We start from the raw sequence: 19,737 nt of genomic DNA, 5'->3' as shown, positions 1-19,737 counted from the left end.
TTGACAATTCCACCTGAGCCTTCATTTCCTGCCGGAGCAGAACCTCAAGGTCAGCTAGAAGGGTCAGTTTAGGGCCTTCTCAGCTCTTCCCTGAATATACACACAGCACTACGCAACAGCACATGACTTGCTTAATTCCAAGAAATACGTCAGAACTCCTCGAAGTCCCTAGAGATACTGAATTCTCCAGATTTCCTTTTAAGCTTTTTGACAAATTTGTTTGCCTCAACTGTTACTCACTGCCTCAAGCAACTGTGATGTTAAACAATTACCTCTGAGTGTTTTTGAAAAGTGGTATCAGGAAAAAGGCTTTCGCACTGAGCAAATTCTCAGTCAAGTGGGGTCTTCCAGTGAACTACCGTATTTGTCAAATAACGACAATTCTCAGTGAATATATCGTTGAAGAAGCTCCAACCCTGTTCTGTTTCTCCTAGTGGCTGCCAGGCTGCTGGTTTTCACTGTGATTGTTGGCTGTTGGTTTTCAAAACTATCATGGATCTGAGGAGTGAAAGATGCAAATAGGGAAAGTTAAAATGTCACAAAGATTACTGTTCCTATCAAGATTCATCCATTTTTCTTGAAAAATACTCCCTGGATTGTAGTAAACCTGTGGTTAACTCCATAGTTCTAAAAAAGTTGATTCTGGTAACATAGACAGTTTTCTCAGTGCTTTTTATGGGGAAAATAATTTCTGTACATCTTTACTCCATCATTTTTGCTGACACCATCCCAGGCAACTTTCAAACTTAGTTTTGAGACCATATGTCTTCAAGCAAAAGAAAAAAGAACTCTAGACATGCTGAACTTCGGCTAGTAGACTTTTATTTTGCGGAGGCATCAGTTAGCAACTCTGAAACTGTATTCTAGGGTTTTGTGGATAATGGGAACCATCTTTCTTATTGTTAGATGGGAAAAGGACACAAGACACAGCCTGAGTAGGCTCCCACTGGCCAAATTAAGGACAATTTGAACATGAAAATAAATAATGGATTTCTACTTCTGTAGTAACAGGAATCAGATTTGCCATTCTACATTAAAGAACTAGAACACTGGAAAAAATATGACTTAGGTTTTCAGACAATGGACAAAAAGCAGTACAGCATAGTAATACCTGAGAGTGAAAACAAACCAGTTGAGTGCTTTAGCTCATTGCATGAAGTTTCCAAACTACACTACACAGAGGGAAGGAATTCCAGATAACTCAGTGGCCTTCCTGGAGACAGAATTCAGGGTTTGCATAGGCTACGGTGACTAGAATTTGTGACGCAAAATACAAAAGAGGATGAGATGAACAGAAAGAAGTGCTCTGGAGATCTTTGGAATGATCCCCTAAAATCTACGGCATAAGACTAATCTGTGCAATGTGTATGACGAATCTACCAAGGCCAGTGAAAAAATTCACTAGAATGGAGTTTGTGAAGCAACTTAACACTGGGTCAGGTATAGTTTTTGTTCTCATCTCACCAGATGTAAAAGAAAGATTTGCTAGTAGAAAAACCATTAGGCAGAGTGCTTAGAATGGTAATGTCTCTGGAGCCAAATGAGCCCTAGGCCGGGCTTTCTCAATCTCAGCACTGTTGACACTTCGCACTTGATAATTCTTTGTTGTATATGATGTAGAATGTTTAGTAGCATTCCTGGCCTATACCCATTATTAGATGTGACACAAAAATGTCTGCAGACATTGCCGAATGTTCCCTAAAGGTAAAACTGCCCCAAATGGAGAACCACTGCAGACAAGATCATTAAAATAGCTACTAATATTCCATATGTTCAAGGAAGTAGAGGAAAAACCTGAACATGATAAGGCATATGTAATATTACAACAAAAACAAGGGCAGAGAGGGGGGAAAAGAGAAGAGCAGGAGGAAGAAGATGAGGAGGAGGAGAGGAGGGGTAGAAGGATGAGAGCGAAGGATAAAGCTAATGCAATAAAGTGTTATCGACTGGAGAACCTGGGTGAAGGATATTGTGTGGCAAAGAACTTGGCTTTGCCCGAGAATTGCCTTGCCTTTGGTTTCTTGGAGGCATCTATGTAATACCTGATACAAGTATGTTTGTTTAGGGCAGCAGTTAGCTACACTAAAAAAGACAAACCATGGAACTGAGGATGGGGAATTTGGGGTCATGTGGTATCAGTCATCTGGAACAATCATTTGGGCAATCAACTGCTTATGCTTATATATTGCAGACACAACAAAAAATCTACACACCAAAGCTTCAGTGAGCTTCTGAGACTGGCAATACTCTATGCACATTGATGCCAGGACGGTAATGTGTCCTGAGGACAACAGAAGCTTTGTGTTAGAACCCTCACAGACATGGTCCTGTGCATCTCTTCCTCTGACAGGTTTTAATTGTACCCTTTCCCTGTAATAAACAATGACTGTCAGTAGGTTCCATGTGTGTATATAAATAGGTTTCAGTAAGTTCTGGGAGATTTTCTAGCAAATTTTTGAACCTGAGGGTGTTTGGGGAACCCACCCAACTCCATCTCCAAACCTGCAGCTGGTGTCAGAAGTGACAGTGGTCTTGTGGGGGCTCTTCCCTCTAACTCTGTAGCTGGACCCTAACTTCTTGTGGTAGGGTAAGAAGTCTTGGCCAGACTTGGTAGCCTGGAGGACACTGCTCTCAACCTCGCAGTTTGGCTAAATCTGGGTAGCCATGGAGACATTTTTCTTTCACTTTTCCTGTAATAATTTTTCATAATTAAAATTTCATTGAAATTAATTTTAATTTTGCGTAATTGACATGTCAAAATAAAAATTTAAAAGACAAAAGGAGAAAAAACAAATTTTGCTTTCAACATAGCAAAAATAATTTTTTCTGTATAATCTCTTGAATTCCATTGCTTTAGTTATCTAAATTCTTAAGCTCTTGAAAATGATAGAAATGACTCTCCAGAGCTTATGAATTCCTGCAAACCAGGGGGCTTTCCCTGCCATTAACAGGAAGATGGAATTTAGTTATCTTTATTTAGTTAACCAAGAATCTTTAATTTCTTCCAGAGAAGCGAAAGTGAAACATTTGAAAGGATTTTTAAAATCCTGTTCTCCTTTGAAATTAATAGTACTCCACAGAGAGTAGTTCCTTCGAGTCATCTCATCACTGCACTCAGTTATCTGGAAATGCTTCTTCAATCACACCTCCTTCAGAGTTTATCCTTTTGAATTCTAATCCACAATTCCACAAAAAAATGTTTCCATAAAAGAGCATGGTCAAGTAACTACATGTTAAACATTCTTGATTTAAACAAATATTTCTATGCAGTGAGATATATAGCAAATTATTGGTTGTGGTACTACATTTAAACATGTATGTTGCCTAAAGAATAGGTATAATTCAAAATGAAAAACTGCCCTTGAATCTATTTTAAAACAAAAACTAGATCACAAATGATTAAAAATATAATAAAAATTAATATTTGTTAATTTATTATCTCTATACCCATATAAAAGTTACTATCTTAGTTTTGCTAAGAATAACTTTTAGCAAAGGTGATCTCTTTTAAATAACTGTAATTTCCTCATATTTTCCATTATTATTTTAATGTATCTTCTCAAAATTTATTTTCAAAGCAAGACAGAGTTAAACCTGTGAAATACCCTTCATAAGCACAAATGAGGAAGTCTGAGACAGTTATTTCAAAATTTTTTCACAGAGGGAACAGCGTGGGTATATTATTTAAAATCAATTTAAGTATGTACTTGATTTGTGGTAGGCTTATGTAAACATAACTTTAATAATGGACTGGTTCACAAAAAGAGGTACTATACTAATCAATCATCAAACGTAATTTTTTTCCCCTGAAACACAGCAATTTTAGATTGCTGCTCTTTTCGCCTCTTGCTTGCTTCCCACGAAGGATGAAGAGGCAGCTGTGACTGCTGTTTTGTACTTTGAAGTCCTCTTTGTGCACTCTTATTAAACAGATTCTTGAGCTGAGGTTCATTTTGCTGAAAACCTGGGAGGAGAAAGCAAAAATAGTGAGAAATAACCATATACCTACATAACGTATAAGAGAAAGAGATTTCATTTTCTCACATCAGTATTTAAGGAAGGAATTTAGTTTTACTTAAACAGAATACGTTACAGTTTAAAATCTAAGTCCAACAGGGAACAGTGTGAAATTGAAATATACACATCAACAGGCAATTCTGGGACACATGCTTTCTAATCTTTTATCTTTTTTTCCTAATCTTTTAAACAGATGCAAATTGTTTTGTCTCCTAATATATGTTGTGCTGTCTTATTTACATTGGCAATAAGAAAGGAAAGAATGCAGACATCATGGAAAGCCAAAAGAATCCCAAAAGAGCATCTTCTATTTTCAAAAGAATATCATTGGTTTAAGATAACTGTATATGGAGCCGATGTAGCCAGAAAATTCACAGGAATTTACTAAGTTACTGGATTTGACAACGTTGATCGGAGAGATGTATTTTTAAAGGGCTACTAATTGATTCTACTCCCTTCTATTACTGAACATAAAATTATTATAAAATAAATTACTGAATTTACTCAAATATAAGACAAGGTTCTTTTCCAATCATAAAATTATCCACCAGATAAGAGGGTGGCAAATTGTTGCTAGACCTTACAGCCTCTTATAAGATACTTTAAACTATGTTATTCTGAACAATAAGGTAGTGTTTGGGAGAGACACACCAGCCAGAAAACACATGAATCAATGCATGTTTATGGAATCAGGGGGAAAACAAAGGGAGACAAAAATTTAACACAGATTTTTTTTTTTTTGAAGTAGTCTTAGAGATGCGTGCCTTCTCTACTATGAGTTAGACATCATTCACTGTCAAAAGCCTTTTAAAGATCTTCTTACAAAGCAAATGTCATAATGTTACACAAACAAATGCACAGAGTTTGGGCTAACATTTCCGAAATATTACTGTACAAAGAATGCAACACGTCCTGAATCTTGTACAAATCACACGTGGTCTAAAAACCCAACATAATACTCAGGATGGCTCTAGTAATGAAGAACCAAGAATTTAAATGTTAAATTAAACTGTTACATAAAAAACTGATTTAAATAAGGCAGTATTTAAAATAATATATACTTTATATAACCATGGAAAGTAAATTGACATCTGTAAACAAACTGATATACTAAATACTATAAATATATAAGCTAAGCAAAAAACAAAAACCCTTTCATCACTTGGGTCTCCTCCCAGGGAAAATGTGGGAGTGCCTCAAGTTTACAGTTCTCCTTATATATGAATATAAGGTCAGTGAGGCAGATTGCCATGTGTCTGCCAGACCTAGTTTTCTTTTCCGGCTAGGTGCACAAGCTGGATGCATTGCCCATCCTGACTACAGTTAGTCATGAAAACTTCCTGCAAAACTGTCCATGTACTCTTCCTTTCTGGAGGAGTATCTGGAAACTGCAGGAGGAAGGAACCAAAAGATGAAAGGTGCCTGATTCCTGAATTACTATATGAAACACAGCCCCTCTGCCATCTCACAGTGGACTGTGATGTGCTTGAAAAATATATTTTTATTATTTTAAGCCAGTTAGAGTTTGGAATTATGTACAGAAGTCAGCCTACCCAAATAGATGAGGCATGTAACTAAGTTACAGCCAATGGCATTAAGAACAAATGGTCTGACCATAAACATCTCACACTTGATCCTTTCACCCTCTCTCTCTGCCCACAGGGAGCACAGCGAACTTGTAGAGGCACAAGAAGGAAGAAGAGTACAAGCAGCGCAGAGGCGGTGATGAACGAGAAATGAATCAGCACGATGTGGCAGTTGTTACAGCAGGCAGTCTACTACAAATACCACGGTGGTACTCGGAAGGAGGATACAGCCATTAAAACAGCAGACAAATTTGGCAGTGGCTTTGCAGTTTAGTGGTAGGTAGTAAGGAAGTGGACGCCTTAGTTTGCAAAGTACGCGTGCTTCTTATGCCAAGGAAGCGGGTAAAACTGTGGCCAGTTGAGAACTTGGGAAGCAGGCTACGGGCCTATAGAGTTTGCAGCACCAGGGTAAGTGGGTGGAAAGAATAAAAAAATTAGCGTACTGATGGCTCTTTGGCAATGGACTACAAAACAGGAAAAGAACTTGCCAGCTCACAGGCAGAAACTAAAGGGAACAGAGTGTCCAGATATTTGAGAACTAAGGTTTAGAAAAGCCTCTGGACTTCAAACGGTAAGACACAAGACTGAGAAACATTTTAAGCAGGAAAGGTCTATGGAGATTCAGCCCTGGAGCAGAGTTACGAGTCAAGTATGGTCTTCTCAACCAGACCTGAGAATCTTAACACAGCAGACACTGAATGATGGTGGGGGTGGGAAAAAATACCCTCAAACATAAAGAAGGCAAGTTTGAGAACTAGCTCTAGGGGGAAAATTGTTGGTATGGTGACTAGCTCATGGATGGACTAAATGGAAATGGATGGACTAAATGGAAACCAAGAAGTCAGAAATCTACTACATTTCTGAGAGACCTCTGTTGTGGAAGAAATCCTGTGTCTGGGCTGAAAAACTCTCTCTTGAATGTTAAAGACTGAACTGTCTTCAGGACCATGTGTTTTTACCAGTCACTTGGGGCAACTCCCAAGGAAATTAATGTCCACTTCAGATGTGGCCAGAACTCAAGTGAGAAAACATGAAGAACAATGGATAAAAAAGTTCCTCTAGATAGACATGTTATGTGCCTCCCAATTTTCCCTTAACGGACTGGGAGTTTGTATTATGGTTACCTTGTCCCTGATCTGCCACTAAATATTTGGTTTGAGCTGGGGACAGGCAGTCTGTCTTTCAGTGCCCAGGCCATCAAATTTTGAGCAGTCACATCCATGAGACCGGATGGAAAGAAAGGACGGCATCACTGGTGGATGATACTGGGCTTTGAGCTTGGATGCAGAGACTGGGTGGGGCTCTGAGCTGGCTTCCTTGGGAAGGAGATAAAGTGTGCTCTGTGTGGGGGAGGGACAGTGAAATGAGCGCCTGGTGAGAGAAAGGATAGTCACTGGCAGAGAGTTACATGTTTAAGAAATTCTACTTCCTTTTTCCTCTTAACCACACAGTTAGATTGAATTTCTTAGCTCCCCTGTGGCTAGATGGCGTCATATAATTGAATTCTGGCTAATGAAATGTGAGCAGAACTGATTCCTGCCACTTTCAGACCTGGCCCATGAAAACTTCCTGCAAAACTGTCCATGTACTCTTCCTTTCTGGAGGAGTATCTGGAAACTGCAGGAGGAAGGAACCAAAAGATGAAAGGTGCCTGATTCCTGAATTACTATATGAAACACAGCCCCTCTGCCATCTCACAGTGGACTGTGATGTGCTTGAAAAATATATTTTTATTATTTTAAGCCAGTTAGAGTTTGGAATTATGTACAGAAGTCAGCCTACCCAAATATATGTAACTTGATTTGTTATGAATTAATGTGAAAATACTTTGATTTTACTCTGAACCTAGAAAGTGACATACTAGTTACTGAATGTTTAATGGCATGATGCCGACTAAGATATAACTTAAAGTTATACTTAAGATTTGAAGAATGTACTAGTTTACTCAGTTCAAAAAAAACAAATAGACCCAGTATTTCCTGGTAAGTTTTGCTTATATCTTTCATACTGGTAGCAGATAGGTAAAAACAAACAATTACAATTTAAAAATTATCCTGATAATTGAAAGATCTTCTTGTCCCCTTCCTGTGGGTACATATTTCATTCAGGCTATTAAATAACCAGAACTTTTCCTTCTTCTACTCTGGCAAAGCATTAGTCAATTTCATATCAAGGTCAGGTAGCCATTAATACATACCTGGGGTTTTGCTTTTTGGAGCCTGTTCTCTGTAATTTCTAAAAGAAGAAAAAGACCATTAGGACTTAAAAAAGATAACTGACCTTAAGAAGGTAACGTTAAAAAAAAACTAGGGATAAAACTCACTCAAAGGATGAAGGGGGGGGGATCAGAGGGGGAGACGAACCATGAGAGACTATGGACTCTGAAAAACAAACTGAGGGTTCTAGAGGGGAGCGGGGTGGGGGGATGGGTTAGCCTGGTGATGGGTATTAAAGAGGGCACGTTCTGCGTGGAGCACCGGGTGTTATATGCAAACAATGAATCATGGAACACTACATCAAAAACTAATGATGTAATGTATGGTGATTAACATAACATAATAAAAAAAAAAGAGGCAAAAAAAAAAAAACCCACTCAAAGGACTATTGTACTCCCTCATCCCACCAGCAATCAACAAAAAAATGATAAAACCCCTAGTTTTAGCTGTATCAAAGTTTGTGAGACTCCCAATGATACTGCAGAAACATGGGAGTTTCCCTCTTACCCCCCCCCACAGGGACTTCTGGTTGTAAAATATCCTATTTTGGTTACTTGTGTCTACTCTTGAGGACTATCCAGATAAAGAATTTCAAAAGTCTTCTTAAAGGCGGAATGAGTCACATATTACACAAAACCATTTTGTGGGAGATGGAAAGCATAATAGTGTATTATTCTCAAGTGAGGAAAAAAAAATGGAGCCTTCTGGAGCAAGTTTGGGAGATATAAAAAATATTTTAATTAATTTCAAGGTCTCAAATATGGTTTGTGTCTTTTCCATACTCCTACTTCTTTGGAAAATGTTTACATCATGTGTTTCTATTCTATTAAAAATTATCCCTGACTTATATATAAATAGAAAACAGTTTCCTGAAGAAGGTAGCTATTACTGAAGAAATTAGCTAACCATGATATTTATCCTAAAATGTGAAGTTATTCCCTCTCAGATTAGAATTACAAATGAAATGAAACTTATTGATGTGTAACAGAAGAGCTGTGAAAGGTGGTGGTTAACAGCAGGGACACAGACAGCAATATTCTCTGATATAAAGGAATCTGGAGGAACTCGGAGTTAGAGCAAACAGCTGTATATACTGAAATAGCAATGCACAAGAAAATGACTGAGGTTTACAATATGGCCCTCGGTTATTAAGAAAAGAAAAAAAACCCACCACCATTCTTTTCAGAAAGTTCTGTTTAAAGAGTAAGACATGAGACATTTTGATAAGGTTTTCACCAAAAGCGAACTCAAAGTCTGGAAACTTTGACAATTGAAGGGATAAACTGAAATTAGCTAGACAAATTATTTGGCTACAGGATTGATGTGGCACTGTTGTCTGTGTATTTTCATATATTATCCGAGTATAAAGTTGGAAAGGGCCAAGTCTAAACACAGGATGTGCTGTATAAACTACATGTACATATGGGAGAGATTCTCTTCTGTCATTGCTAGGATGTGCAGATATTTCACATCTTCAAAAAAATTAAGAATAATATACTTCAGGATAGAAAAAATTACTCTTACCTTCTAGAGCTTTTAGATCCAGATAAAGAATGGAAAAACACTGACTCAAACTTCCTTGATTCTGTACTTGGCTTGTTTATGTCATTTCTTATACTCTGATGGGTTTCAAGTAGATCTTCCTGAGGTAACACTTTTTTGGGGGGCATCTGTTCCTTAATCGAAGAATGGCAAGTACTTTCCTTCTTTCGTGTCCGTCTGACTTTCCCAATGAAGAAGTCATCCCCACTGTCACTATCCTCAGACATGGAGGACTGTTTGTAAAACCTTTCCTCTGTGCTATCATCAAAATACTCCTTTTCTTCTTGTAATTCTTCTCCATCACTGTTACCATCAAGGGAGCTACTGGACTCTTTCTCTTTTTTGGTTTTACTTAAGGTTTTCATTTTTGGGTCAGCAGGTGTCTTCTGGGGCTCAGAAGAAACTACACCAGCCTTTTCAGAAGGCTTTGATGGAGAATTTGGAATGTCTACAGCATTGGGTCCATGTTCCACCTTGGTTCTTTTTTCTTTTGAATTTACTGGTTTCTTTGCCAATATTTTGGCTTCTTTCTCTTTTTGCTCACTGATAATAGTTCCTTCATGCTGTAACTTACTGGCATCATCATTTGAACACAAAGTGTCCTTGGAATGATTTTCTTCTGAAGCATTCTCTGATGATTTAACTTCAACAACATTTTGTCTTGCATCTTTAAAGGCTCTGACAGCAGCTACAACAGAAAAGCACATGATCTGTTTCATCATTAAAACAAATATATAAAACATCACTTCAGTACAGTATTTCTTAAATTATTTGGAAACACTTAAGAGAACAACCACAATTATGTTAAGTATGTATCACGGGTCACAACTTCACTGACTTTAAAAACCAAACTCGGAAGAAATGGTTAGAAGTATTCAATTTAAAACTCTTAAAATTAACCATCCTTTCAGGCCCTGGAGCTATTAAAAATAGCAAAAACATCACTGAATACAAATAAATAAAATAAAACGGCAACTTTAATTTCTTTAGCAATAATGTATTGATATGATTGTGGTGCACTATAAACTGTGTTTTCAGACATAAAAATAAATATAATCTGTGACAGTAACATTTAATTCTTTAAGCACAGTTTATAATATACACATAAATGAAAATTATGTGACTAAGTAGCAACATCAAAAGTGATACTATGAATTACACCAATATTTAGCAAATCAATTGTATTCAGTATTACCATGAATACATTATATATAAACATAAATGTATTCATATATTAGAATTTAGGAAAAAATACAGATTTAATTAGACATCAGATAACTTTCAAATTTTCAGGTACCTTCCCACATTTAAAATATTTGAAGGAGATATTTATAAAAGGTCCTCAAAACAAATAAACAAAAACCCTAAAGAAATAAGTGAAAAGCCATTTATTCAAAATCTTATACATAAATGCACTTAAGTACATGGCTTAAAAGTCATTTAATACATACCTTTCAGCACATCTATTTTTTTCTTCAGAAGCGGATGCATCGCTAGTCTGGCAACTGCTCTTTCAGTTGCAGTAGAATCAGGCTGCAAATTGAAACAACAAACATGGGAATGAATAAGAAAAATATAGTACTATTAAGAAGTGAATAAAAGAAAATGTAATTTTTAAATAATTTTTTAAAATGAGAGTTAGGAAACAGGAATTTGTTAGTATTCTCTAGATAAGTCACCTGGATAATCTATAATAAAGAAAAATAAAACTCAAGATGACAAAATACAACCGCCCCCGAAACAAATAAAATTATTATGTAATCAACTAACAAATCCCTTTGGGGACTTAATATCTTACCAGAACTCTGGTAGGCATCCTGTGTGTTATTAAAAAAATGCAATATAGCTTCTGCTTTCAAAGAGGTTAAAAGATCTAGATCTAGATCTTTTTAAAGACTAAATTAGTATGAATGAAATAACATGTTAGTGCTAAGCTGGGTGATACAATTTATAACTACTGTAATGTCTGAAATTCCAGTTAATAGAGATGTAAAAACTATCTGATGCTAAATATTTGTATTTTGAAAGTCTAGTATCTCTACTGCATTTTCGGAACCTTCTACCACTGCTTGTCTAAGAGCCAACACTTCATAAATATTTGATGATGACTGAGTTAGAGCTGATTATATATTTAATATACTTACGAATTTAGATAATTCATGATTTGGGATAATTTCCTTAAATATCTTCTAATACATATCTAAATATCTAACTGCTACTCTAACTTGAGCTCAAGACTCATATATGAACCTCCTACTTGACGTATTAAAAGAGAATTTTTTTTTTCTTTTTTTTAAAGTAGGCTCCATCCCTGGTGTGGAGCCCAACATGGGGCTTGAACTCATGCCCCAGAGATTTAGACCTGAGCTGAGATCAAGAGTTGGATGCTTTACCTACTGAGCCACCCACCAGGTGCCCCGAGAATTCTTTGATATCCTTCTCAAACTTACTTCTTCAGTCTTTCCTGTCTTATTATATATAATTCCACTTTTGTTGGTTGCTCAGGACTAAAACTTTAAGAATTCTTCTATCACACTTCTCCTTCCTTCACAGCTCACAATTAGTCCTTTAAGCAATCTTGTGGTTCTAAATGCAAAATATATTCAGGACCAGTCACTTCTCACCATTTCTACTCTTAGTACTTTTGACCAATTCACCAACATGTCTCATCCGCAGCACCAATGTAATACACTCAAACCTGGTCACTTGCTCCCCTACCCCTGAGTTTCCAGAGAGCATCACAGTGAGTTTTTAAAAAGGTAGCCAGATCACGCTATGCCACTATCTGTTCTTTAAGCTTTACTGCCTTCTGATGCTTAGGCTATTCCTTTGTAAGCTCTTCTTTTCCTGGAATACTGTACTCCCAAATATATGCATGACTGACCATCTCTTATTATTCACATATCTGCTCAAATGTTATCTGAACAACACTTCCTATAACTCTTTATTTACTTATCACTTAACATTGCATGCCAGCGTAGATATTTTCCCATCTGTGAGGCAGGGGCTCTGTTTTCCTCATTGCTATAGACCTAGGGCTTGGAACAGTAACTGGGAAGAGTTTGCATTCAATAAACATCCCATAAGGCAAATGGATACATTTCATTGTGTGTCAAAATAGAGCTGTGAGCTTCAAATGTCTTTATTTTAAATTATCTTTCACTGTTAATAGCCCACTATAAAGTTTTTCACCCCCCCCTAGTAAAACAAACATATGAGGACATTAGTAAATGCAAGATGATGGCTCTCTGAAGTTTACTGTGTTTGGAGGACTTATCTAGGCAATGTTACCCAGAGAATAACTTTTCTAAATTATATGTGTGGTCTAATTACCTGTGTATTGAATTGAAGAACATCCCCCTAAAATTTATGTCCAACTACAAACTCAGAATGTGACCTTATTTGGAATCAGGGTCTTTGCAGATATAATTAAAAGGTGAATATGCTAGGTTAGGGTGGCCCTCAATCTAATATGACCGATGTCCTCATAAGGGAGACATTTGGATAGAGGCACAGAGAGAGGGAAGAAGGCTGAGGGAGAGATTGCAGTTATCCTGCCACAGGCCAAGGAAGGCCACAGGCCATGGTTCACACAAGCTGGAAGAAGCAAGGAAGGGTTTTTCCCTAGAAACTTTGAAGGATCTTAGCACTACTGTCACCTTGATTTCAGATTTCTAGCCTCCTGAAACATGACAGCATACAATTTTGTTGTTTTAAAGCACCTAGTTTGTGGTACTTTGCTACAGCAGCCTTTGGGTAACTATAAACTTTGATTCTCTTAGGCTCTTAGATATTGCCTCTGTTCAGTCTTGTCCAAGAAATGTAGTCCAGGGGCGCCTGGGTGGCTCAGTCATTAAGTGTCTGCCTTCGGCTCCGGTCATGATCCCAGGGTCCTAGGATGGAGCCCCACGTCGGGCTCCCTGCTCAGCTGGGAAGCCTGCTTCTCCCTCTCCCACTCCCCCTGCCTGTGTTCCCTCTCTCACTGTCAAATTAAAAAAAAAAAGAAAAAGAAATGTAGTCCATTTGGAGACTATTCATTAAGTACAGTGTTAAGATAACCCATTGTTTCAATACCTTGCTGGGTTTCCTGAAGTCCAATGTAGGACTTCTTGCCCATTTTATCTCCCTTGGAGATATGTGAGAGAATCTGGGAAGAAAACCTAGTGCTGGTATCCTGAGTCACTCCACAACAAGATGGGCTGCTGAACGTATAGGTCAAATATGTATGATTTAGTTTTATAGGGTGTATATTAAAAGCTGTTAACACAGAACCCCCTGATGAGGGACATGATTTTTCAAGCTGAAAAGGCCAACATGATATATGAAAATTGAGAGTCACATCAGAACACTAGAGTCTACATGCTTCCAGAGAGAGAACAAAGTTACCAAAAAAAATAAATAAATAAAATCAGGAATCAAAGCTGGAGGTCAAAGACAACTGACTAAAAATATCTCTTGAACCTTTCTCCTTAGAAGGTAGTAGCTCCACTAAAATGAAGAAGGATACAAAGAATGAGGAATGTACGGGATAGAAGAAACGGGAGATACAGGCAGAAGGCAGTCTCAGGATGGTGACAAGGAGATTCAGAATACCTGGTGTAGTAAACACTTTTTTTTTTTTTTTTAGATTTTATTTATTTGAGAGAGCGAGCATGGGCGCATGAGTTGGGGGAGGGGCAAAAGGAGAGGGAGAAGCAGGCTCCTCCCTGAGCTCGGAGCTCAACATGGGGCTTGACCCCAGGACCCTGAGGTCATGACCTGAGCTGAAGTCAGACGCTTAACCAACTGAGCCACCCACGCATCCCTGGTGTATTAAACATCTTGAGAGGAGACTTCAGTAACTGAAGAGCAGCTTGGTATTACACTAGAGAGAAACCAGGAAACTAACAAGGAAAAATAAACTATAGGAAATAGAAATATTGTGCAGAAAAGGAAAAATAATCACTCACTACATGACTTGTAGTCAAAATAACAGAATCACTAAATGTTCATCTAATCTAAATTTGACCCAAGTGCATTAGGAGGATGGAAGTGATAAGGAAGGTACATATATGACAGAGGGACTGGAAGAGGAAAGAGATATAAATTCTTATAAACCACCATAGGAAGTCAATAGTTAATACTTAAAATATACTAATATTGACATATTGATGTGTGGGGTAAATCCCCTGAAAACCAACTGAAGTTGAAAGTCAGGAAGCACTAATAGAGAACTGTCATTTTCACAAACAAGTCTTGTAGAAGTACTTGATTCTCAAAACTGGTGGTTGGCAAACTGACTCATGGGCCAGTTCTCACCTGCTGCCTGTTTTTTAAAATAAAGTTTCAGGAAACACAGTGAAATTCATTCATTTACATACTATCTATAGTTCTACTATGACCCGCGGCAGAGTTGAGTAGTCATGACAGAGAATGTATGGCCTGCAAAGCCTAAAATATTTATTATATAGAATTACTTTACAGAAAAAGTGTGACACCTGCTCTAATAATATGCAAGTAGAATCCTTGGTGGGGGTAAACTAAAAAATTAGGAAAAAATAAAAAATAAATTTTTAGCAGGTTCATGATGTTCTAAAGTTAAATTTAAAACAAAAACGGCGCCCCTGGGTGGCTCAGTCGGTTAAGCGTCCGACTCTTGGTTTTGGCTCAGGTCATGATACTGGGGTCATGAGATCGAGCCCCGTGTTGGGTTTGGTGCTTCACTGGAGTCTGCTTGAGATTCTCTCCCACTCTCCCTCTACCCCTACCCTTCCTCACATGTGCTCTCTAAATAAATAAATAAAGTCTTAGAAAAAACAAAACGAAAACACTATCAGGACAGACTTTTGTTGCCAAATCAAAGCAACAAGGAATAGCCTTAAATACATTTGACTGTTTTTCTTGAATGGTGACGTAATATGAGATTCTGGCTTAGTAGAGAAAATGTGGTATTCAGTGAAAAAGCAGAATGTTTTAATTGCCAGGACTTACTTATCTCAGTACACTTAAATGTAAAAACAATGACAACAGAACCAATTAGTTCTGAGAAATATACACACCCCAAGAGCCTACCCTCCCTCCACATTACAAGGGAAAAGAACCTCCAGCAGCAGCTGTTACTCTGTAACTGCTTCTTTCACTGTATTTCCACCCTGTAGCTACTAATAACTCACTTTAGAGATAATCCCCAATATATGAACATCTATATTTGTAAAACAGATAAATTAGAAAATAACTGTTCTAAGCATGAGTTAATTTCACGTTTTAGATAAGTTATGGGAATCCCAAATATTTTGGCTAAATGTGTTCATATAAAATTTTTCAAAAACATACCTACTATTGTTCCAAACCCCTGCTTTGACAACTTGCTAAAAGCTCTGATGAGCTGTGTATTCTTTTTTCCAGAGCTAATTAAATCCCACCATCTTAGTTATAACAAGGTTTAGAAGACCACTGATAATACTTGCATGTTTATTGCTGACTTTAAGTAATAATTTGTTAAGAATCATTTTATCATCGAGTTTACTTAGCAATGCCCTGGAAGATATCCCAGAGTAACTGTGACTCAGTGATCTGACTTCAGTAAATTCTATTTTTTTAAAAAAAGGTCCTAGAATAGGATTTATAATTCTAAAATTATGTATTACTCTAATAAATGAAGACATTATTATCCTTGGATGTTAACAAGTCTTCCCCTATAACTGTGCTTTTATATTGCAACCTTCATGGAAGACTTAACTTGAAGACAATATCAGGTTAACAAGAAGTTAAGACTGACTTTTTTTTTTTTAAAGATTTTATTTATTTACTTGAGAGAGAGAATGAGAGAGAGAGAGAGAGCACATGAGAGGGGGGAGGGTCAGAGGGAGAAACAGACTCCCTGTTGAGCAGGGAGCCCGATGCAGGACTCGATCCCAGGATTCCAGGATCATGACCTGAGCTGAAGGCAGTCGCTTAACCAACTGAGCCACCCAGGCGCCCAAGACTGACTTTTTAAAAAGGTCACTGCATTGCCTAACACCAGGGGTACCATCACAATGGGAGTGTGCAGTACAGAGCTTATGCATCCATATGTAACAGAATCAATACTGTTCAAAGAACATAAAAGGCTTGAGTCTATAAGGTATACAGATATAAGTGCAATTAAGTAGTTACTAATCAGGTATGATTACTTAATAATTTAATATGAAGAATTATATATACCACAGCTTTACTTCTGTAATTACATGCAATTTGTATATTTTTAAAAAACAGTAAATGCCATCAGTAAATAAAAATTTTATTATTCTGTTCAAAGTGTTTTGTTGATAAGAATACTTATTTCCCCCCAAGGTAATTTTTTTTTTTAACTTTTATTACTTTTTATTTATTTGAGGGAGAGAGAGCAGAGTGAGCAAGAATATGAATGGGGGAAAAGGCAGAGGGAGATGGAGAAGCAATACCATCAAAAACGATAAAATGCTTAGGAATAAATACAACAAAGAAAGTGAGAGATCTGTACACTGAAAACTAAGACTTTAATGACAGAAATAGAAGAGGACACAAAAAATTAGAAAGATATCTTATGATTATGGATTGGAAAAACTGATATTGTTAAAATATCCATAGTACCCAAAGCTTTCTATAAGTTCAATGTAATCCCTATCAAAATTACAATGGCATTTTTCACAGAAATAAAAAAAAAAAAATTCCTCAAATTTGTTGGAACTACAAAAGACCCCAAATAGCCACAGCAATCTTGAGAAAGAACAAAGCTGGAGGCATTACGCTTCCTAATTTCAAACTACAGTACAAAGCTATAGTAATAAAAACAGTATGGCACTGCCATTAAAACAGACACACACAGCAATGGAATAGAATTGAGAGCCCAGGGATAAACAAATGCATATACAGTAAACTGCTGTTTGACAAGAGGGCCAAGAATACTTGAAGGGGAAAAGACAGTCTTCTCAATAAATGGTATTAGAAAAACTGGATATTCATATGTCAGAGAAAGAAACTAGACACATATCTTAAACGATTCATAAAAATTAACTTGAATTGGACTAAAAAGACTTAAATGTGAGACCTGAAACCATAAAACTCCTAGAACACGTAGGGAAAAAAAATTCCTTGACACTGGTCTTGGTAATGTTTTTTTGGATGTGACACCAACAGCACAAGCAACAAAAGCAAAAGTAAACAAGTGGGGCTACATCAAACTACAAATTTATTGCAAAACAGAAGAAACAATCAACAAAGTGAAGAGGCAATCTACAGAATCAGAAAATATTTGCAAACCCTATCTCAGATAAGGGGCTAATATCCACAATATGGAAGGAACTCATACAACTCAATATCAAATAAATAAAACAAAATAAATATAAAATCTGATTAAAAATGGACAGAGGACTTGAGCAGATATTTTTCAAAAGAAGAAATGGCCAACAAGTACATGAAAAGAAGTGCAACATTACTAATCACTGGGGAAATGTAAATCAAAACCACAATGAGATACCACCTCACACTTGTTAGAATGGCTACTCTCAAAAAAAACAAGAGCTAACAAGTATTGGTGAGTATATGGAGAGAAGGGAGCCCTGGAGCACTGCTGGTGAGAATGCAGACTAGGACAGACACTAGGGAAAAAAGATGAGGTTCCTCAACAAATTATAACTAGAGCCACCATATGATCAAGCAATCCCACTTCCAGATACACACCGAAGCAAACGAAATCTCAGAGATACTGTGCTCACTGCAGTATTATTCATGATAGCCCAGACATGGAAACAACCAAGAGTCCACTGACAAATGAAGTGAATAAATTAAACATATATAGGTACACACACACACACACACACACACACACACACACACACACACACACACAAATGGAGTATTATTTAGCCATGAGAAAGAAGAAAATCTTTCCATCTGCAATATGGATGAATCTGGTAGGCATTACAATGACTGAAAGAAACAGAGAAAGACAAATACTGCATAGTATGACTTGTATGTGGAATCTAAAAAAAAAACAAACTCCCAGAAGCAAGAGCAGAATGTTGGTTGCCAGAGACTGGGGTGGTAGTGGAGGAAATGGGAAGATTTCGGTCAAAGGGTACATACGTTCAGTTAAAAGAAGAGTAAGTTCTAGAGATCTAATATTCAGTACCGTAATTACAGACAACAATACTTCATTATATACTTGAAAGCATCTAAGAGAGTACATCTTAAATGCACTCACCACAAAAAATTGTAATTATATATGGTGATGGATGTGATAATTAACCTTATTACGGTTATTTTTCATAATATATATGTGGATCAAACCATCAGGTTGTATAACTTAAACTTACACAATGTTATATGTCAATTATATCTCAGTAAAGCTAAAAACAAAAAATACAAAAATTTTTACCAAAATATTTAATGTTAGTATATCAGCACTGTTAGGCAAAAAAAGAAATAGCTTCTCAAATTCTCATTCATTTAGCTGGCAATCTATTTAACAATAATGTGGTCTTATAGATATGTGACAAACCTACTTTGCAGCATAATGATATTTGCAAATACACAGTTCAGCATGTCCTTATTGCTTCTAATTTTTATAAACTGGAAATTTTGTTAAAGTTGGCTACCTAACACCATCACCAAATATTTTAGAGAACAACTATTGTTGTTATACTGAAATATGAAAAATGTCAGTCATTTAGGAATACTTAAACATCAACAGATAATACAGCATAGAAATGCCATAAAACTCTTGCTTGAGTATGTGAGGGTGCACAAAACACTTAATTTTTTGGCAAAATGAAACTGAACACTGAGAGGATAAGCCCTGTTATTTTTACATCTGCTACAATAAGGCCTTTAAGCAGGTCAAAAAGGCATTACCAGAATGTTTGACCTGCAAGAGTTTATTAGAGAAATGAAAAAAAAAACAAAACAAAAAACAAAAAAGCAAGAGTGACAAATAGTAAGTGAACTGCCTGAAGTCAGGCAGCTAACAGCAAAGCAACACTAGTCAGAATGCAGAAACTCCTAGAAATTTAAGCCTCTTCCCTTTGCTAACCAGCAATTTTTGCAAATAGAATGCACTGTACAGATCTTCTTAGGATACATCTAGTCTTTCAAACTTATGTTTGATGTTTAATTGCTAGTTGTTTTTAGTTAATTTAAATCTGTTCTTGATGGTCAGTTACTAATCTGCAAAGATTTGGGGAGTAGAAAAAATATTCTAATGGGGAAAAACTGTTAATGGCATACACATAGTTGCATGCTTTACAAATACTAAGGATTTCAGTTTTCATTCTTCAAAGATAAAAAAAGGGTACACATGTATTTCTTAAAATGTCTGATTTAAAGAACGTCTTAGTTAAAAATGTTTTATAAATGACAGCAATCATTTTATTTTTTAT

The 19,737-nt window shown here is 36.7% G+C and overlaps 1 protein-coding gene across 1 annotated transcript in view; it reads right to left on the bottom strand.

Annotated features, from left to right (window-relative positions):
- Positions 1 to 805: 805 nt before the first annotated feature.
- SRFBP1 (serum response factor binding protein 1) overlaps positions 806 to 19,737 on the bottom strand; it is a 64,020-nt gene continuing 45,088 nt past the window's right edge. Inside the window, exons 5-8 of the mRNA XM_027606006.1 lie at positions 10,813 to 10,894; positions 9,344 to 10,049; positions 7,801 to 7,838; positions 806 to 3,964 (exon numbers count right to left, since the gene is read on the bottom strand). Coding sequence (XP_027461807.1) covers positions 3,780 to 3,964; positions 7,801 to 7,838; positions 9,344 to 10,049; positions 10,813 to 10,894 — 1,011 coding nt within the window. The 3' untranslated portion in view covers positions 806 to 3,779. The remainder of the gene's footprint in view (positions 3,965 to 7,800; positions 7,839 to 9,343; positions 10,050 to 10,812; positions 10,895 to 19,737) is intronic.

This window comes from Zalophus californianus, chromosome 5 (assembly GCF_009762305.2).
Source record: "Zalophus californianus isolate mZalCal1 chromosome 5, mZalCal1.pri.v2, whole genome shotgun sequence".
NCBI classification, from domain to species: Eukaryota; Metazoa; Chordata; class Mammalia; order Carnivora; family Otariidae; genus Zalophus; species Zalophus californianus.
This window is presented reverse-complemented; position numbering and strand designations above follow the sequence as displayed.